The sequence below is a fragment of the Zosterops lateralis genome (assembly GCF_965231275.1).
Source record: "Zosterops lateralis genome assembly, chromosome: 4".
NCBI classification, from domain to species: domain Eukaryota; kingdom Metazoa; phylum Chordata; class Aves; order Passeriformes; family Zosteropidae; genus Zosterops; species Zosterops lateralis.
The window spans coordinates 58,403,595-58,426,647 of NC_139765.1; the positions used below are offsets into that span (position 1 = coordinate 58,403,595).

At 35.0% G+C, this 23,053-nt stretch overlaps 1 protein-coding gene across 2 annotated transcripts in view; it reads right to left on the reverse strand.

Moving 5' to 3' along the window:
• The window catches only part of TBC1D22A (TBC1 domain family member 22A), a 146,429-nt gene that overhangs the window by 109,890 nt on the left and 13,486 nt on the right, over window positions 1-23,053 (reverse strand). For both annotated transcript variants that reach the window (XM_083859536.1, XM_083859537.1), the window contains exons 5-8: window positions 17,045-17,115; window positions 13,346-13,474; window positions 12,157-12,219; window positions 6,409-6,523 (exon numbers count right to left, since the gene is read on the reverse strand). In XM_083859536.1, coding sequence (XP_083715662.1) covers window positions 6,409-6,523; window positions 12,157-12,219; window positions 13,346-13,474; window positions 17,045-17,115 — 378 coding nt within the window. The remainder of the gene's footprint in view (window positions 1-6,408; window positions 6,524-12,156; window positions 12,220-13,345; window positions 13,475-17,044; window positions 17,116-23,053) is intronic.

Below are 23,053 nucleotides of genomic sequence, written 5' to 3' on the forward strand. Positions count from 1 at the left end.
AGATACATAAAAACAAGTTAACAATTTAAAAGTATAATCTGTCCAAGAGCTTCAAAAGCGTGCTTTTTAAAGCACAAAAATGCAGGTGTATATTCTTACTGTCTTTGTTTCCAAGTAATTTAGCTGAAGGAACTTTGGATTTTTTTCAAAAACGACAACTCAAAAATATTTAAATTAATGGTAAAAATTTCTAACTGCTTTCCCACTGCAGTCAAAATCAGTCCTGCTTCACAGCACAGAAGTACCAAGTCCTCTGTGTGTGGGCTCAACACAGGTTTTTTCTTACTTCTAGACCTTTTCCAGGTTGCAAAGCAAGAATCATCAATTTGTAAAACCAAATTCAAATATTGTCTCTCTTATTCATAACAGTTCTCCCTCGCTTCAGCTACCCTGCACAGCAAGTACAAAATTCTTTTGCTGACAACAGATTGGCATAGCAATAGGGGAGCAACATATTCCTAGAAATTGCAAAGGTGAACAGCACATATCTCAAAGCAAGCTAAGATAGTGCTGAACAATTCCTATGCCATGTTATAGTTATAAATATATATGTACACATATACATGTATATCCAGGTGTACATAAACTAAGTGTTCAATAATACATGAAAGCAAAGAGTGCAGCAAAGAAAAATGGTGGGTAAGTAAGAAGATTCAGGTCACCAGGTGGCTTGTGTGTACTGCAGCTTTTTCAGAGGAATGCATATGACGTGTTCTGGACTTACATAGAAGATGTCATTGGGTTTTCAGTACTTTCAAGTCTTGAATGAAACAGTTTTGTGTAAATTTTGCATTCTTTGCTAACCCGAATCACACAACAATACCTCATTTCATTATCAAAGAAAATTTCATGGAATATTGCTCATGTTTATGATAACCTGAGTCAATTTTCCTGACATCATGAGTATTACTATAAAATTATGGAAATATTAAGAAACAGCACTGAAATATACCTTCGCATATGGAAACCGCATTAGTAGAAATTTGCATTATGGAGAAAAAAAAAAAAAATCAATGTGATTAAATGGAACTAGTGTTATGGAATTTTTGTTTGACAGAAAAGTGATTTAAATTATTTTGAATCGCTTTTCCTAACATTTTACAAAGGTTTTAAAAAAGCATTTCTTTTCTTAATACTTTTACAACTTGCAGGAAAACATTAAAATATCAATTATGCTTCATGTCCCTTCTTTTATGCAAATTCATTTTGTGTTCCATAAATCATTTCAAAAAAAGTGTAAATAAAAACATTTCAATGCAGTACTGTGCAAAACCTTTTATTTATTTAAACAAAGAAAAGCATGAAAACAGTAGAAGTTTATTACAAAGTTTAATGCCAAAATTAAAAGAAAAGTTAAAGAGCGTACTACAATTGCAAATAAAATCTTTGCATCTCTCTCAAACTGAAGAAATCCCTCATATTCCTGAACCTCAGTCCTGGGAAGACTTCCAGAATCTCTCCTGGTAAATCAGAAGATGGAGAAAGTTGAAGGGCCTGGGAAAAGGAGAAGCATCCAGTTAATCCAGTTCCAGTTCTTTATTCTAGTTTATAAAAATAATTTGTCATCCCTCAGTTTCAGTCAGTCTCTTCCAAATAACTACAAATATGTTACATCTTTTCCACTTTCTCTCCTCAAAACCTCAAGGTATATGTCCTATTCATAATTCTCCAAGAACTAGTGAATTGGTGGAACTGAATAATAAAGGTCTAGATATTTAGACAGCAGCATAAATTATCTTAAATTAATTTATATACTGCACCTATCAAGGCTTCAGCTTGGTCTTGTAAAGGATATAATGCATGCTGAACAAAATTTTACCTTATAACCCTGTAAGTATGAAGAAAGGCAGTCCTCTAAAGTCAGTGGATTAACACTCTTTGCTCTCTGGCTTGCTGTCTCATCATTCAGAAATTCAGTTTTATGTACATTCCAAACAGATCTATTTATTCCACAAAAATTACAACTCTCCTGAAAAAAAAAAATCTCTGCTTAACTAACAATTTTTCATATTTTATAAAAAAACCACTGAGGAATTACCTCAGATTCCATGATGATAAAATGCCCCAAAACTTTACTCTAATTAGACAATGAAAATAACTGGTTTGATGCAGCATTCAAACTGGGGGGAAAAAAAATCCAAAATTAATAGCTTTAAATACCATTTTTCACTGTTGAAAAGGGTGAAAGGAAGACAAAAATCAGACTGCATACCAGTTATAAGGGCAGGAAGACTTCCTGCAACATATGAGAGGGAATGAAAAAAGCAGTAAACATGGGACTTACAGACGTCTTACAGATGAAGGCGTTTTCAGGACCAAAGAACCTTTCTTTACTCATAGTAAAAGTAGTCTGGGAATAAATCCCATCCCATTTCCACTAGGATTTGGGCCTAGATTAATTATCCCATAGAGATATAGCACTATCAATTTAAAAAACACTAAGTAACAGAAGTTTCATTTAATACCATCTACAAAAGGATTTAAGATGACAAGAAAAAATACTCACAAGGGCAAGATCCGTCTTTTTGAAGTTTTCAGTTCATGAATTCTTGTAAGCATCATCAACTTGTCTCAGGCTCCTCTGTTTCAAGAAGATTGCAGACAGTATCTCAATAGCCACTCCAGTCTTCAGCAGCCTCATTTCTCTTGTCCTTCTTTATCCAACATAAAATGACCAAGTGCTACACCAGTGTTCATTTTCTGCTCTTTATTTCCTACTAACTGCTAGTTTTCCCTTGATCCAATTCTCCTAGGCATCTTAAAATTATTTCATACAGCTATTCCACTTAGCTACAATCTGACATGCATCCTTATCATGGTGGCACTTCTCTGAAACATTCATCTCTCTGAATGGTGAATAAATCCAGGTCCTCTTTGGGGTTTTAGATATACACACAAGCCCAGTAAACAATGACATACTGGAATGTCAGATAAAGTGAAGTGTAGGTGAGCAAGAGACCACAAGTAATTGTACAGCACAACTTAACACTAGGAAACAATGTAGCTCTACAGGAACTCAGGGCAAGACGAAGGTGTACAAAGAGCCCATCTTAGGCTACTCGCAATAAAGAGGACTTGCAATCCAGTGCAAAATTTCCTTGTCCACATTAACTCTACAGACAGTAAGCAGTCACATGGTATATCTTATCTCATTAACAAAAACCCCTCTGGTGCATCTGCAGGGATGAGATTCATTTTCCACAAACTAATATGCTATAAACACAGAGGGCTTTCAGGAAAATTACTGCCCTGAAGTGCATTTTACAACACTACTATGTCATCCAGGAGGTTAGAAGTAAGCCCAGAATAGTTTTCCTGCACCTCCAGTGTTTGGATTCCTAAAGAGGCTGAATGATAAAAATAAGATTAAATACTTCTAGCACTTTTCCTCCTTTTGAGAAGGAAAAATTAAAAAAAAATATGTTGAGAATAACTGACACAATCATCTGGTATAAGAAACCCAAGGTTTAAAATCATCCTCCTCCTTATTTAGACCAGAAAATCAAAACTGAAACTACCGTATTCCAGCAGGGCCCAGTATATACCCCCTCTGAAACTTCCATTAATTATGGTTTTTCCTCTCCTGGCTTGGTTTGACAATTAAGTTTTATCTTTCTGAAAATGTTACACTGTTCTGCTTTTATTGCAAACTGGAAACTAATGAGACATTACCAGATTACACTTCCATCATACTGATGGAAAGTTCGAAAGAATGTCCTGAACATTTAACATACTCAATTCCTACATTCAATAACTCAATAATTCTAAATGTATGAATCTGTGTCCTAAAATTAGGTACCTCAATCCATACTAAACCATCAAAACATAGATGACTTCAGCCCTCATATACAGACCCAAAAACCTACTTTATGGCATTCAGATATGACCGAAAAGTAAATTAGCATTTTCATCCGTGTCATTTGTATCTTCAGAAGTTCCTTAACAACACTTTTCCAGTTTGCAGATGTCTTTAGCAGAGCAAAAAGACTCCCAGCACTAGAATAACTATGTCACACACTTGTTATGCAAGATTAAGGATTAAGGGCTCTCTCAGCTGTTGTAAAGCTAAAATAAACACGACTTTCCTTCCACCAAAATACTTGATAAAACTGCAAATGTGTTTAAAAATTACTAGGATGTACTATCAGATGACCTAATCAACACAGACTTATTATTAATGGCATTGTTAATCATAAGAATTTCTTATTAATACTTATTAATTCTTTAGGACTTTTTTAACTACAGAAATTATTACGTTCAACTACATAAGCTAGGATCCAAAGGACTTAGAACTGTAGCAAAAGGGTTTCAGTTAAATTAAGAAAAATACAAAAATCAGTAGTGAAAAGATTGCAATAAATAAAGCTGTTTAATGTACAAACCAATATTCATGTAAAACCAAGAAATGAGATCTAGAGTAAAAATCTGAAGTAATAAATACAGAATGTTACCAAAGTAAATATAAATACACAGAGCGTAAACAGCTTGGATAGCAAAATTCTGCAATTCTCTGTTTATTTCTATATAAATTACTAAAGCCCAATTCACAGTGTTAGTTTGAATCCTATAATTTTGTTACAGGATTTTTGGCGTACTTCATAAATGCAATGTCCCCATTTCCTTTATTCATTCTAACTTGAGTACATCACACAGTGTAACTTGAACATATTAGAAAGACTCAAATCAAAAAGCTATTAAAAGAAAAATCTTTGAAAGTTTTTGTATGTCTCTGGGGGAAATAACTGCTGTTAGCACTTAGCCATGACCACCACTACACTGAAAAACAAAAAAAACAAGCCTTCATTTTGCTGTTTTTCTTATGATATAGATACTAGTTTTTAAATGAACTTTCAGAATATAGTTTTCTGAGCTTCATACATTTCCCCCAACTATCTTTTACGGTTGAAAGTTTTGACATTTTGTCTTTCTTCACCAAACACCTACAGGAACAGCTGTGCTCTCCAATCTGACAATCCCGACAAAGCGGCAAATACATTAACAATCATCAGGGTCTTCAAATGTAAGTTGGTGGTAAAGACAAACTTATTTACCATATTAATTAAATGGCCTATTTAACATGGAATATCAATTCTCTAATCACATCTCATTTGAACTTCTTATTTCAATTAGCAATCCTAAAGTCTACTAGAGACCCTACTGTTCTAGGATCATTAAGAACATTTTCATGATCTGTCAAATGAGGGAGTAAAAGCCAGAAAGTGCAAATACTCTCAGGAGTAGGCCTCTACCCTACTTAGGAGATGATTAGGGAGAAAGCAGCAGTAGTTCTCATTAGTTGCTTAGCAATGAAACATTCCCCTATGAAACAAGAAATGAACAAAGCAACAGAGGTGTTGCCATACAAATGTATAAATGCATAGTCTATCATCCACTCAAGGATAATCTGTCCTTCATTAAAACTAATCAATCTGGATTAATACACCAATGGATATCTTGCACAGAAAGGAAGGAAAAATCCACTGTATGTAGCCCCACTGAAGCAGCTAGACAATACATTGCTAGAGTTTACATATACAACACTTAAATTTTTACTGTATGTGTTTATGGTAGACATAAGTACAAGAAAGTTTTAATTCAAACCAGACTAACATTTTCATTTTTACTGTTAAATCTTACCTTTTATATCCATAGTTATAACCAAGTTATTAATAACTTATTGTTAACAGTTATTCTCTTAATGCTTACAAGAATTTAAATACAAATCTGTAAATTTAGGATTTAGCTCACATCTAAGTTACTTATGTTTTCAAAAGTATATTCACACATAAAGCCAAAAATTCAACACAAATTGAGTTGTTGATGCTACCATTGTTACTAATGTTGTAAGTGTCAGAAGAGCAGAGTTCTTAACCAGAGAAATTTGATTACTGTTGTCTTAATTTTCTGACCTGATTCCAGGATGCCATTATATCAGTCACAGATACAGTTTAATAGGTTCCCTTTATTTCAATTTCCCCACAACTGATTTTAAAATATCCATGTTTTATGGGTTACTGTTTTTGTTTTAGTGGCGTTTTTTTTCCTGCAAGGCAGGCATTTTTTGCTCTGCTTTCTTGTTTTGCTACTGTTGTTCAGTTCATACGCACAATATAAAGTTTTCAAAGAAAAACATGAATTAGAAGAGAAAGGGAAAGTAAAACAGTGAACACTTCTTAAGCAGAAATCAAGAAGATTCCTGAACTTCACTGACTACCTAAATCTTCTCAGTATGTATTTTGCTTCTCAGTATATATATAAAGTGATACAGATTTATAATTATAACCATTTATGATAAAATTAATGTGTCAAATTATACTTTGATTAGCTCATCCAAACTGTTAGATTAAAATGAAAATGATGTTTCAAAATCAATACTAATTCATAATTCAGTATCAAGACAAATCTTACCTATATATTCACAAATGAAGACTACAAAAAACGGAGTAACAAGATCATTTATGCCCTGAACATATCCACTGGCTGGATGACGTATTGCCCAGATAAACAAAATTCTTTCAAAGATCTGAAAAAGAGTTAAAGAAACCATCAATTTAATTTAACAAGTGATGAGCACATTTTAAACAAGGCACTTGTAAATTATCTTAACATCATAGAACTATAGAATATCCTGAGTTGAAAGGGACCCATCAGGGTCATTGAGTCCAACTGCTGGCCCTGTGCAGGACACCCCAGGTGTCACTCCATGTACCTGAGAGCATTGTCCAAATACCAAACTCTGTCAGGGTTGGTGCTGTGACCATTTCCCTGGGGAGCCTGCTCCAGTGTCAGCCACTCTCAGAGTGAAAAACCTTTTCCTGATATCCAACCAAAACATCCTCAACTCAGCTTTGTGCTATTTCTTTGAGTCCAGTCATTGGTCATGAGAGTGAAGAGATTGGTATCTGTCCATCTGCTTCCCCTTGTGAGGATGCTGAAAACCTCCTTGCAGATACATTTAATATCGTGGAGTTAAGTAGTATAAAAAACACACATACAAAACCATAAATGAACATTGGTATTAATAACTAACTCTCAGTGCTATGTAAGCTTCTCAGTTCTTCAAAAAGAAGTATTTTCAGGGTATTGGCACATGTTAAAACCAACCTAGTATATAATTCAGTTACAGTAGTTAATACAAAGTAGCTCTTATTCACTGAAGCTTTTCCAGTAATGTAAAATTCCTCTGTTCTCAAGGGAAAGAAATATTAAATGATATTCCCATAATTTTTAATCTCTTTGAAAGAAGAATTCCATTAATGCAGTATTCCACTTATCCCTAAGTAACAGAAAGAAGGTCTTGATATAGTTTAGACTTTTTAATAACATGCCCACAAAAAGAGATTCCACAACAGTTAAGCTTGCCTAATACTGCAGTGTGGAGTTTTACACTCCAGGCATCTGCATACTAGGTTAATGAAAAACCTGAAAAAAAGCCAGGAAATGTAGAAATAAGGCAACTGCCTGCCATATCACAGAACCTCACACTCCCAACTCTGCAAACTGAAGGTTGCTGAGGATCTTCAAAAGCTCATGAGGCCACACCATATCTCAGCATGAGAAGAGAAAAGAACAAGGAAATCAGAGAACTTTTTTCTGACTCCATTTAGGTCTCTGACAGGCTGCATTTCCTCTCAATTATTTGCTTCTGAAGATATTACATGCCTTCGAAAGACTGCAAATAAGCAGCAGAGTGAAAGCTGCTACATGCTTTGTCCTAACTACAGGCACACAATCAGATATATAATCTGAAAAAGAAAAAAAAAAAAAAATGAATGCTCTCATTCATGAGAGCACAAACTATGCTGCTTCTCAGATCTGGCCTCAGTACTGAAAAAAAAAGGGGACAATTTGGAAGGACTCAGAGGATTCTGTGGTTTGCTGCAAAAGTCAATGAATGCTCAGGGTTCAGGAAAGCCGGTGAAAGACCTGCCCTGAAAGGATGCAATAAATGGAGGAAGCTTATTGGTGAAGTTAGGATTATTTATATTCAATTTCACTTCAAGTTTTTGTTAAGATTAAGAAGCTGATTGTTTTAATTCAATTTTAAATAAAATCTCATTATTTAGTTTAAAAGTCCTCTTGCAGTCATTTTTAAGAAAGGAAAGACCTCAGCATAAAGGACTCACATCCTGGTGCTTGAAATTCCCATCACAGGCTTCCACCTGAAGCCAAAATATATTTGCATCTTTTGCTTTGAAAACAAGTCTCAAATATCAACATTTATCCTTCTCTTAGAGGCTCTTTTGAGAGGCAACTCTCCTCCAGATTTTGTGTCTCCTTGGCTGAAAATTCACAGAACAAGGGAGACAGTCAACAACAGTAAGTACAAAAAACTTTGGTGGGCATCAAAAAATAAGCCTTAAGGCAACTCACGCTTGATTGATTACAGCCTCAACTGAGATTCAGTTTTTGCTCAGTGTGATTTCAGAGATTAGGCAAAAAGGAAAGTATCTATCACCAAATCCTCCATAGAAGCCTCTTGTTTCCATTAGCCAAGATGCTTATTCCTTTAGCTACAAATTCTTGGTACTACTTGGTACAAAAAAAAAAAAAAACAAACAAAAAAAAACATACAACCACCAACTTCTGCCCTTTAAACAATAACCAATGGTGTTTCACTGTCTACCAATAACTGTATAAAGATTTTACACTCAACCATTTACAACATGCTTTTACATTGTACATCATCATATCATGATGAAATTACAGTTGTTGATGTAATATTTTTAGGATTACTGGAAAACTGCCAATCTAGTAAGGTTAGTTAGCTCACAGGCACTCTGTCTGCTTCTGTCCATTGCCACCTCTACTTTCAACAACAGTAGTTTCTCAGTATTATCAGAATTATCATTCTCTTTTCACTTCATCATTATCATTTCACTTTTGAAAAAGGATATGTTTAACACACTGCAAATACAATCAACTTTCTCAAAAAACAAGTATCAGAATGAGCTGACTAGAGAAACCTAACAAAGTAGCAATTGCAGAATACAGAACAGGGTTATGCACTAGGCTAAATAAAAAACTCATGGTGTGATGGGGCTACAAAACAAGCAAAACAAGTCAACAACCCAAAAAAAAAAAAAAATTTAGAAAGAACAGTCAATCAAAATACCCACTGCAGAAACTATAAACATAGTGTTTTTTCATGAAAGCACACCTGAAGTCAAACAATTCACAAATTTGCACCAGCAACCTTTTGTTTCTTCAGAACCTGATAAGATAGTGAGTTTGCATTGCAAACTGAGAAACCTATGGATTTAAAAATGTTTTTAAAATCCAGGTATGAGGGGAGTGTTTTGCATTTTGTATTTGTTGGGTGGGGGGCTGCTATATTTTTGAGCAGGAAGCACCACTTAATGATGGCACATCAGCTTTAATATCCCCAAACGGTTCCAATCAGAATATCAACTACACACTGAAATGGCATTTTCAATTTCTTACCGATTTTTGTAAAGTTTCTTTTACTGTTCTGAATCAAAAAAATGAGCACTGAAAACCTGAACAGCAGACTGATTTAAGTCTCTATACAACACTCAGTCATGACTGTTTTCAAATAGGACTCATTAAAAAGGTCACTTTCCCAAAAGGATCTCTTCTCGATTTCCAAACCAGAAACAAAAAGTGGAATTATTTTTCTACTATGAACCACTACATCTCATGAGATGTCATTACCAATCTATTATTCTCTTTTGAATTTGACTCTCATTCATAATTACAGCAAGAATTACATTCATATGCATAAAGAAAAGAATCTATCAGCTTAAATGACGGTTTGAATTACTTGTGGGCTTTGCCACCCCAGAGGAACTTTAAAACCTCCAAAGCCTTAACTCAAAAGCTTTTGAAAATTTGCTTTTTGTTTTCTAAGTAGGAGAGGGAAAGAAAAAAAAAAAAAAGAGTTGGGAGGACAAAATTATAAACTATTTTAAATTGTGCAGTTTTCTTGAAATTATTATGTATAATATGCAAGCATAGATGGGAAATACACAGCCATGCACTTCCCATTTCAACAAAATTTAGTTAAAGCAAGAATAATAAATTAGACCACTCCATGTTAGCTAATTGAATTTATTACAAATAAATAATAAGTAGTCTTTAAAATAACCTGACTGCACTATATGAAAGACCACCCCTAACTCCTCTGTTCTCCTCTTTCAGAGACATTATTAAGTCATTCTTAGTCCTTTAAATCCTTGCTCTAACATTTTCTTCCTCTCATTCAGGATCCATGTAACTCCCATAAAAAATAAATACTTTAAACTGATTTTAAAAGAAACACATAATAACTAGTTATTTCTGCACATCAGATTCAAAACATCTTTTTCTAAACTGCAACATTTTATTACAGAAACCAAACTCTGAGTTCAGATAAGAAATTAAAACACAGTCTTATTAACTCTAATTAAAAGTTTTTTGGCAACAGAGACTCTGATACCACCAAGAAAGGCAAAAATCTTGGAATAGCAGCATTTGGAAATTTAAGTCAGGAGACCATGAGGTTTATACATGTTCTGTCTTTCCAAAGCTTTAACCAGTGCTTTTGTCCAGTTCTGTCACTTACAGTCTCTTCACCTCATTATGTGAGATTCTTCCCAGTAGAGGTATTATTACTCTAAATATTACTCTAAATATTTGCAGCATCAGAAGTACACATAAAACTCCCCATAATACCCACAAGCAACGGTTTTGCACACAGTGTCATCCCTTAAAACCTGTCTTTGACTCTTACTCTGATTCCCTTCTCCACTTTATAGCCCTTGCAATCTCACCTTCAAAGGAGAGAGTGCCTGTTGCTCACCAGAGACCAGCACCATCTTCTCTCTCTGCAAGAATCAGCTCTGGGAACAACACATCCTACCTGCAAGAGCCCTTGGGAGTAGGGAAGAATCCCTGTGGGGCTGAGTGATTCAGTGGTGTTATGATAGGTCTCCAGAAATTCAGAAAGTGAGACAGAAACATTGGAGAAATTGGGTGGTATGACCCTTTCAGCATGTTTTGTACAATGGCATTAAGCAATGGTAGGGAAGGGTTTGTTTAAGATCATAGACAGAGTAAAATACAGATGGCAAGCCCATTCTCCCAGTAGCCCCTCGATATAATTCATTTCTTTAATAGTTTATTTCTTACTGGCCTTGTTTCCTTCTTGTCCCTTGATTTCACTTACAGTACTCCTTAATTCATCCCTAGAACAGCACAGGTAAAACACCAATGTAGAAAGCAGGTGGAAAGCCCTCTATTTATAGGTTTTGCTTTTGAAACACTGTACTAGGCTATTTCTTTAAACCACCTCTCCAACATGTGGAAGAGCACTGCCATTAAACAAATAATTGGAACAATGGAAAACCAAATGAAAGTTATTTCTGCATTTAAGTGCTCATAATGAGCTGCCAGATTATATTCTATTTGGATCTATAATTGTATGAACAGAAGCTACACGGCAATATGTTTGAAGGTCTAACTAGAACCATTAGAAAGGAGACAAAGTTGAAGAATTAAACTAAATAACTGAATCCACACCATCTATTTATGACTTATATACTTCAAAATTTAAGTCCCTAAGAGATTCAATTCCCCAACAATATAGGCCAATTTGATTAACATATTTACCATTAATCACATTATTATAAATTTACATTAACTATATAGTTACAACAATAGTAAAACAATTTATATAGTGTACTCAACATATTAAACTTACGAGGAAGCAAAATCAGAGAAGGCATTCAAACCAGTCATGCTACAAATTCAAAAAGGAGAATTTCCCAAGTGGAACACTCTAAGAACTTCCAGACCTTAAATGATTTTGACAAATACACGGAACCACAGGACTATGCTCTGGATTACTTAAAAAACACAGCATTAACAAAATATATAAAAAGAAAAAAAAGGGGAAAAAAACCCTCAAGGGCACAAGACCACAATAAAAACTGACAGATTCGATAGAGGAAATTAATGAGGTGCCTTTGCTTTTATTACTCATACTTACATTGCTATTCTTAGTCTCTACATATATATCCTTGTGGTTTTTACTTCTTTAAGCTAGTTCTGAAGTCAAAATAGCAAGTGCAATCAAATTAATTATTAATCAAACTGTGATATCAGATTCATTAATAAAATGTTTTTTCCAACAAAAAGAAAATAAATCATTCTTACCTCTGTTACTTTGGGCTGAAGTCTTAAAACTTCAGGACTCATGCGTGGTATATCTATGTGGATCTAATTAGACAAAGAAGAATACTGTAAAAGGAACCAACAGCACACTTTCTAAACAACATAATGCTTAAAATAATTCTATTGATTTACACTATCAGTTGTAATAATACCACTATATCATTACTTTGGGGATAAAATGGATTTTTACTGTATTTCAAAACATACAGTCAAATCTTTAAGTTAATCTTTCAATGAAGCAAAATTAAAAAACAAATTTATTTGTACTCACATTCTAGGATCCTTACATCATATTTTAATTATTTGCAAATTATAATCATATTGACAATAGTCATTATCTCAGCATAATTATGAGTAAATACACACTACTACTTCTGTAAAGTCATATTTAACTGCCACTGTCATAGAATCATTTAGGTTACAAAAGACCTGTAGTATCATCAAGTCTAAAGGTAAAAGCAGAGTTTAGCATCCATTTTAATGTATTTGACAATCAAGAAGAGAGCCCAAAAATATCGGTATTTCTACCACCTTTATTCCAAACTTCATAAAGGAGTTTTATGCAACAGAGCTCTTAAGTGATGATTTTGGGTATTTACAAGTCTTACATCAGTGATGCTACATACTTCTTGTTACTAAAGATTAGTCTTGAAACTGAAAGGAAGATCTCAGCTTCTTCTATCCAAAGGAAGGCTAAAGTACCATTGCTTAGTGTTACAAACTACTCATTTCAATACAAAACTTGAAGAAAAGTTATTTGCATATCTGGGTGAACAAGAAACTTTGACACCCCTATGTTTATTGCACATCATATATAGTTTCAACTCTTAAGCAGAAGTTGGAGCCAGTAAGAAATAGTCACTGCTGTATTCTCCCTGTCCATCTCCACTCATTTGAAAGAGGGTCTGAGCAGGAGATGAAAGATTCAAAAATACAACTATTTTTAAACAGAAAACCATGGCAACACTAATGCTGAAATTAAAGGAAATGCACTATTTCAAATTTCAGATCAAAACTACTTCAAATTTTTGTTCCTGAAATTCAGGAAAATTAGAGGGTTGTCTACCTGGTAAGATTAAAGAAAAGAAAAACAGCAGCAAAGTTCAAAAATAATCTCCAAGTCCTTAAGCAAGTGTTCTGTAGATAAAAGTAAGTTCAATAGGTGCCCTACCTGTCTGTAGGTATCTTGGTGGTTTTCATCATTTCTAGAATCATAGTATTGTTCAACAAATGCAAAATACTCTTTGCGTTTTCTTTGTAAAGTGCTTTCTCTTCGGTCCACATTTGCAGGAAGATAGCCCTGAAAAAACAGTGAAATAAGAAGGATATTACTCTTTGCCTTACAAAAAACACTGCTGGCATTTGATTACATGTGACAGGAGATCTAACAAATTGATGTAGTGCCATGTACTCCCACACAAATCTAACTAATCCTTTACTAAATTATTTTTCTAACCACTCCAACTAGTACAAAAGTTCAGACACAAAAACCTTATAAAAATAGCTGCTTTTTTTTCTTTTTTCATTTTCTTTTTTTTCCTAAAAAATGCAATTTCTCATAAAAAAAATCTAAGATGGTGTTGACTTTTGAGGAGAAAAGCTTAAATAAATACGTACAGGTAAATTTAATACCATGTTCCTTAATTTTTACGTGGCAAGTATTGGAGCAATTTTATTAAATTTTTAAACAATGCGTATTAACTCAGTTGCCTTCAAGTAGGAATTATATACATTAGCAAGGAAGGATTAGATTCAAATTTTCTTCACAGAAAGGATTATCAAGCATTGGAACAGGATGCCCAAGGAAGTGGCTGAGTCACCATCCCTGGAGGTATTTAAAAGACAGATGTTCCTTAGAGACATGGTTCAGTGGTGGACTCTGCAGTGCTGGGTTTGTGGTTGGACCACACAACCTTAAAGGTCCTTTCTAACCTATTGAATTCTATGATTCCATATTAAAATCATTCAAAATGTTATTTCTGTACACTTTAATTACTTAGTTTATAATGACAACAGAATAAGTACAAGCCATTTTAGATTCCAGATACCTGAAGAGGTACTTTCTTTGGCAAAATTAATTCCTTTAAGATATACAGACTTGATTCCAAATACTTTAAATCCCACCAGCTTCGCTTTTGCCTAAAGACTTTGTCTGACGTTTAATATCTTGTCCCAGTGTTTTGTGTTAAATATTGAATTCTTCCACCCATTTATTCTCAGTAGTTGTGGTTTCTTCCCTGTAGGATAGTAGATAGTGCAACCCTGTAGTTGGTTGCATTAGAAAAGAATTCAGTTTGGGAATCAAATGTGATTGTTTAAAGGACACCAATACTTTCTCAGCAAGTCTTTTTGCCACTATTCAGTTTCAAAGACTGAACTAATCTTTCAATTCAACATGTCATGTTTCCTGTTCACTTTACAAATTAGTTTCTATTTTTAAAAGTTGGGAAGGCTTGCAACGTATCAGCAGCGAATAAATTGGTGGAGAGTTTAATCCGTTTATTCATTAATTTCCTCCAAAGGCTTTTGCAAACAGATCTTTAGTTTTGTTATTCAAAAGAGAAGAGAGCCTGTATAGTTCTTGTTATTTAGGTACAGTCTACTTAACATTTTTGCTATATTTTAAAAATAAATAATGTCATATTTTTAATATATATGGTTTCCAGTAGACACACATAACATCAACAGAGTATTATATTGAAAAATTGTCATCAAACACTTGTTAATATTATTAACCTGCTGACTATGTAACAAATATCACAATTGATCAATTTCTTAAATCATATTTTTAAAATTCCGATTTTTGTGCCAGTTTTACAAACAAGACTATCATCATCTGCCTCAGATAACACCAAGTGTATTCCACTTCCTGAAAAAAATTAAGTTTGGGCTTTTTAAATAAGACTTCTGAATAATTTTGAAACAAACATATACTAAAACCATAACTATACCTCAGTTTCTTCAGTTTTCTGGTTGTTTTTTAGTATTACAACTTATCTTTAATCAAAATATCACTTGATTTTGAAGAATATTTATTTCCCCAGGACTGTCTGGTGCACTGTATAGAATCATAAAATGGTTTGTGTTGAAAAGGACCTCAAAGATCATTTAGTTCCAGCCTCTCCTTCCACTAGACCAGGTTTCTCAGAGCTCCACCCAGCCTGGCTTGAAACACTTCCAGGGAACTCTACAGTTAGGCATTTTTCTTTCTAGATCAGGAATACTAAATTAAAATCAACTTACAGAATTAAGTTGAAACTTCTGGAAAGTCTATGCTCTTACTAGAAAGCAAGAGGAGCCAGCTCATTTTATATTTTTTTAATTTGCATAATTCTAATTCTCAAAACTTCAGTGTCAATCTTCTGATTCAGAACTTTAAAAATGCTTATCCTTCAGCTTACTATGTTTCAAAGTCAACTTTGAGTTAGTCATAATTTTTCTTACTTTTAGTATTTTAAAACAGACATCCTAAACTTCAAGAGAAAAAAACGCCTTTTTTACTACCAAAATCACACATAACTTTGGAAACAGAACTAAAATAAATTGTAAGCCCCATGTTTAATTTCAATTACAGCAGGATATTTGAATATCCACTATTAAGCTGCATCTGCATTTAGCATTAGAAGGAACTAAGCTGCAAATTTAGTTTAGCAAGAGAGACTCTTTCAGTCACTAGAAATCAGTATCAATCTGAAGTAAATACTTTGCATTCCCTACAGAATTATTCTATAAAAAGCAAAGCTATTTAAGTCTACTCTGAGAAATTGGATAGTGCTAAACTGGTGTGTGCATAATTCAGAATTTTAAACAGTCCTTAAATGCACAAAGATTTGCTGAGGAAGTGTCTTTCACAGCCTCTGGAGAGTAGACATCACAAGAGTTCTGCTTCTTTTTAATACAAGCATCCTCATAAACCTTCTCCCAACCACAGGCAGAGAAACAACAGCTAAAATGCTTAACTGTTTGTCATCACAAGTGTTATAGCTGAGAAGATTGACATGTAAAATATCTCTATGAAGAATAAACTGTATTTTTGCAGAACATAATGCAAACACCGAGATGAAAAAAAATCCTGTTCTGTAACACCAAACCTAGTGAACTACATATTCCCACAAGCTTCTCTGATGCCCAGCTGAAACACCTCCATGGTACTTCAGCCAACCCACTCTCAAGCTGCAGCCATTGCAAAATCCTCTGGCCATAGGGAAAAGATCAGAGTACTCAGCCAGCCAAAAACTCACACCACAAAAGAAGTGATTGGCTTTTTAATGAGGTTGTCTCTCTGAACTGACACAGGTCTGACATCAGGAAAGCCAATGACACAACTTAATTGACACAGTAGCTCAGAGTTGTTCATCTTAAAGCACTATAGAAGAATCAGCCAAAAAAACCTATAGATCCTATCACTGCTTTTCTTCACTACAGTGTTAATCCTTTCTTGCAGTTACTTTAATGTGAAGTCAGAATGAAGCCTTTCATAGATGCTGATAGTCTTTGCTTCCCCTACTGTGTGTCTGTTTTCAAGAAAACTGTTAAGAATGTACTTGTCTTTGAACTCTCCACCATTCCATCCCAACTGGCTGAAAGAAGCCACTGTTATCACAAGCCTTTCTTTCATAAAAAAGCCAGACTGAAAAATAAAGATACACAGCTGGCATGATTTACTACTACTTCTCATCCCCCTCCTTTCAATTTGATAGATTAATATTGAAATTGAGTAAAAGAACATAACTTCCATTACAATTCAGCACAAGACATGCTTCCAGCCATCACTGATGGATTACAATTCACGCAAAATCATTTGCAATGTTTGAAAAAGCTATTAGTACTAAATGCAGAGGAAGAATAAAAAGAAAGAAATACAACTTACTGAAAGAAGCTTCCATGCAATTGGACGAACCCGTTTAGGAATGCCAGACCAACTCAATTTTCGCAATTCATCTATTAAAACACAATGGTTTCATCAGAAGCAAGGAAACTACTACCAATCTACATGCACAGATATGTTCAAATTAGCACAAAGGTCTTTCCAACAATGGTCTTCTTAGCAAATTCAGTGAATACAGAAATATAGGGCAATCCTAATGCATTAATAAAACACTGGCTAATTGCTATCCATAGAGACATCTATAGTAATAGGTACTGAGTGTGATACAGTAACTCTCTGGAGTATTTCTCAGCATTACTTTTTGGTATACATGCCTTATATTGTCTCAGTTGGCAACTTACTACATAAACATATTATTCTTCCAAGTATTTTTGAGATACATATGAAAGGAATACAGTGTATCAAAGCAGGTAAAGCAGTTGTATTATTTAAGTCTAGACAAAATAAGGAGCAGCAGCATATGCTTTCAGAAAACATTAAGAAGTTCACAGTATTTCTGCACACTAAATACACATGGATGGAGGAAGCACAAAAGTATGCTTATACACATAACCCCAAGAAATTTCACACTCCACAGTAAATTTCTCTCTTATCCTTCATCTCAAGGAGTTGAGAGGCATTGGAAGAATAAAAAAAAATGACCAAAGGATCAGTGACATCAGAAAAATTCGACACTACTAGAGTTCAGTGTGAATCAAAGTCTCAAAGAAACAATGAAAGCAGACGTTATACAGGCTATAAACACAGATTAAGAGATAAATTCAAAAAGTCACAGGCTGGCACAACAAATACTCTTCACATGAGTATGCTGCCACAGCAAACACAAGGATTCAATAGGAGAAAGATTCAGTTACTTACTAAGTGAAACAAGTTTAATTTCTTGTCATACTCCAGCTGTGATCATCACTCACACACTGCCCAACACAAACCCCAGACAGCACCTGGTCACAACGCTTAACCTTGTTTCCCATTTTTTAATCTTTTTCCAGCCCACTTCTACTTCCTTTTCTCTGTCCCCATTGAGCAAACCACTCCAATTACTTCTGCCCTTCATGGTCCCAGCTTTGCTATTGCTACACCCAAATTTGGTATTTCTGAAAATTATCAGGCACTCCTGGTCTTGTAACATTGCACTTCCCTAAGCGATCCCAGCACTGGTCTCCATGCAATGGCACTGTTTGGGCACCTCTCACACAATTCTCCCTTTGCTACTTGTGAAATCCAGGCATGCCATAGGGTGTTGTCTACAACTTGTGTCAGCTTCTCACACTGTGGTTTGTTACATAAAGCAATTTCTCACATCACCTACAGTAATTCTCCACACCCCAGGGAGTTTGCTCAGCCTCCAAGCAGCTTCAGCATTGGCTTGCAGCCCCTACCACTTCTGCAACAAGCTTCAATTCCACCCATGATTTGATGCCAAGTAAATCCCCACCATACCAAGCACCTACAGCATAAGTAACAGTATCTCTGGTTATATTCTCGAAAAAGCCTGAAAGGCAGGAACTGCTCAGAAGATGTAAAGGCAAAGTAAGCTGTGGGGATGCTGGAATTGTTTTATAGGTTTTAGTTATAAGTTTAGTATAGTTTTTAATTGTAACTTTAGTGTAGTTTTTTAGCTACCTTAAGTGGGCTCCTATCCTGGAATGTTCTTATCAGAAGTTGATAAGAGTTTCCAAGACAACCCAGATCTCTGCCCAGAGACTGTCTCCCATTGGTCCCTCCCCAGGATGAATCCCTACGCATCCTCTCCAATGTATCTTCCCCCCCGTCCATCAATTATCTCCAAGGTCCGAAGGTTCGGCCAGTGGTTGGTGGATCCCCTAGGGACCCCTCCCCAATTTACCTTGATTTGTTAGTGTTTATGTAATTCAGTTGGCATTTGCCACCTTGCTTTGTTTTATTGGTTTATAACTTGTATCCACGCCCCGAACTGTTTTAGGCAAAAACTCCCTGCAACCCAGGTTCGGGGTCTCTCTCCTGAGGCACCGGGCCGTGACCCCCGAATAAAACCTTTGTTCCCCGAGCCTCGAGAGTTCCCCCTCTTTCAAACCACGGCCGTGACAGCGAAGGTAAAGGTGCTGCAGAGCCAAGAACCCACACAACGGTTCTGTTGAGGCGTATCAGAGCTAGCAGGTGGTCCAGCCGAACACTGGGCGGACCAGAGAAAGATACGCACACCAACAGTAAGCATATAATACAAATAAGAGTATAAAAACAGTATTTTCTATAGTTTATGAACAAAAACAATTTAAAGAAAGAGATATCTGCCTTAACTAAAAAATCTACAAATTATATATGTATTTCCCTTCCACCCCAAAGTATGACAGTTAGCTCCAGTTGTTTTAATATCAATGAAAGCCCCAAGACTTCAAAAGCAAAATCTCCAACTGTGAATCTTCCTGCTCTACTCCTCCTTGTGCAGTATTTATGAACAAATATGCTTTACTGGGTCTAATCTATTTGTGTCCAGGCTGAATGGAAAAGGATCTTGTGCTTTAGTTTATTACTTCCTTACACAATCATTTTGCTCAAGTGTCAGGTTTTGGCTACCTTTATACACAGCCATACCACTTACAAACTATGTAATTAGTATATGAAGAAGATAGAAAATAAATTGTAACTCAGCAACTACTTTTACTATTTTCTAGTAACACAATTGTCCATTCTCAACTCTATGCCCACCAAACCCAATCTAATCTTTCACCTTTCCATTTTCTTGTTCCATCCTTAAGTCAATTCAATAGGAATCCAAGCCCAAATGTGGGTACCACCTCTAACAACAGCCCATGTAAAGAGAAAAAGTAAAATATGCAGATCTACTGTCACAATCAGAAATGTGAAGTATGTGATTAAATGAATGACAGATCATCCCAAATCACCCAGTACAAAATTTCCACTTACTTCTAAGTAACTCATTTAAGGCCAAAGATAGGAAATAAACAAGAAAGTTGGAACACAGCTTATTTTCCCTCCTTCCCTCCTGATGCTATTCTGCAGTGAATATAAATTTCCTTTAATTAGGGATAGCTTGGACTATCACATAATTCCAAACAATAACATACAATTGGGAGTGGGTTCAAAAGGACTGCTCTTTCTGGAATGCAATCTCTGCAGCGGACATGGAAGTAAAAACCAAGGACAGATGATCTCTTTTTTACAATATAGCAGTTATTTGAAACAGATTCGCTATTTACCCATCATGTAGGATTTGGGAGTGAATACCTCCCCACATTCTTCCATGCTGTACATAAATAATTATATATGTTGCTTTGCCACTGCCTTATCCTCTCTGGAAGCTCTTTTTACACCTAGATTGTCTGCTGGGCCTACAAAATCTTTGGCAATGTTGCTTCTCCCAATATATCTGAGAAAAAAAACATTTAAAGCTACTTTTATATGTTTCTAAGTTGTTTCTCAAACTCTCTTTTAGAAATGCTTCCATTCATTTTCCTGACAGGATTCATATTCTGCTCTGCTCTCCTTATTTGACAGAGAACTTTACCTTTTGGATTGTATTTAATAACCTTCTATTGTATTTAATAACCTCCTCTGCTCGGTTGTCATGCCATCCTTCTGAACTTTCTCAAGGCTTTTGTTTCTGGTTTTGCTTTCATAAGTGGTACAGTAATTGTTTTCAGGACAGAGCACAGTTAGATGATTGCACATCTGAGAGTTAAGTCAATTCTATCATAAACTATTAGCCCTGGGTATGTGATAATTCTGTTTCTTCACACTGACTGCTGTCCAATATCACAGTCTTCCAAAATTCCAGGATGTCAGACTAATCCAAAAAATCATATAAAATTCTGGCCCTAACTTTTCACTACAGTGAGCTCAACTACTATTTTGCCAGGGACAAAGAGCACACGGTAAAACTCAAGGGGTTATGCAGGAACTCTTATCAGGTGTAGTAGCAAAACACAAAAGCACACGGTCTGACCCTTCAGGACACTATTGTTAAAGCATCAATTCACATCATGCTTTCCTCTGATGGTTCATCACCAAAACAACATGAAAGAAAAACAAAGGACCCGCCCTTTGCAACAACGATTACACCAGCAGGACAAAAGTTGCTCCTGGAAGACTTAGTCTAATACTACTATAACATAAAATAAAAATGGTTCTGGTGATGAGAAAAAAAAATTGAAGCATATGTACAAGAGCACCATTTTAGACATATATAAAAGACTGTCAGTGAAGCTAAATTCTAATACTGCTGTTAAAATACATTAACTACATGAGCATTTTATTAGATATACAAAACTAAATTTTACAGCAAGTGTCTCTATTACAGTCTTTAAGATGAGCTTTTTTCTTAAAAAGGACTCAACAGATGAGTTCCTAAAAATCAAATAGCAACATGTAATTGAAATACTTGCATTCCAGTTCTCAGTATGCTAGTTTGTTAAACTAATAAAATTGTCAGGGTCCTGCATTATGTGTGCATCTTGCCATATTTGCACCATGAAGAACCTTCATTGAAGGAAAGTGCTTTTTATCATCTTAATATTGTTTGGCTTGTGGCATCAAGCATCAGCTGAACCACCTTTCCTGAAGACAGACAGAGAGTTGGAGTTGTTCAGCCTGGAAAAAAAAAAGGCTCTGAGCAGACATTGTTGTGTCCTTTCAATACTGAAAGGGAGCTTATAAGAAAGATGGGGACAAATTTTTTGTCAGAGTGTTTTGATAGGACAAGAGGTAATGATTTTAATCTGAAAGAGAGTTGCTTCAGACTAGATATGAGGAAGAAATTTTTTACAGAGAAGATGGTGAAACACTGGAACAGGTTGCCCAGAGAAGTTGTGAATGTCCCATCTCTGAAAACATTCTGGGTGAGGGTCTTGGACCAACCTGATCCAGTTGAATATGTCCCTGCCAATTGCAGAGGTTTTGAACTAGATGAGCTTAAAGATCTCTTCCAATTCAAACTATTCTATGAAATTAATATTTTAATTAATTATTAAACTATTTGTCATTGATTGAAACATTACATTCTCCCTAGTCAAAGCATAACTTCAATGAATTGTCATTAGAGCAATTCCTTCCCCTTGTAGATTGCCCAGGGAATTAGACATCCTAGTTTTGAGTTGCTGAGAATGTTCCCAAGCACAGACTTTCTACAAGAATTTTAACAGCACCTACAAATCAGACACACATTTTCCATCAAGATAGTACTGCAAAAAATATTCTTGCTTCAATACAATTAATATTTCCCTAAACTTCCAGACCAATTATTTTGAAAATGAGGATTTGCAAACATTCTCATTACAGACATGATCAATTGTTAAAAGTGTGAGCAAAGAACCAGCTGAAATTAGGCAGATCCAAAAACAGTTATCTGTAAAATCCTATCAGTGAACTCTGTCCCAAATTGAAAGGATGCTTTCCAAAGAAACAGTTTAAACCATAATTGTTACTCTGTTTTTCAGCTGCCTCATAATTTGACATAATTCTGTGACCAATCAGTATGAAAGAATTTATAAATCCCCATAGATTTTAGATTAAAAGTATCTCAATTTGCTGGCACTAGCCAACTATCACTTCTGCTTAGAAGACAGCAGTTACTTTGCACAGAAACATTGTTGCTTTTAGAATATCTTATTATGAAGGCATAATATGGTATGAAAATGCTTCAAATTAATATGATTAATTAAATTTTGGGAAAAATTTTCTCTGGTTTGCTACAATACATTTACAGATACATTTCCTCTCTCTGAGGAAGAAAAAAGTTTAAAGCAATTGTTCTAACAGAAATCTTGGGAGTATCCTTTTACTGCATTTAGATTTAAAAGACTTCTCATCTTCTATAAATATTTCATGGGGAATTTTACAAAGAAAACATGCCATTAGTTTACCAGCCTACAACTGAACAAGCAATTACTGGAGTTATTACTGGAGTTATTACCCACTACACCTAAAACACACGAGGACAAACAACCAAGTCTATAAGTATTTTTCTTGGAACTACAAGCTAATCATTCTATCCAT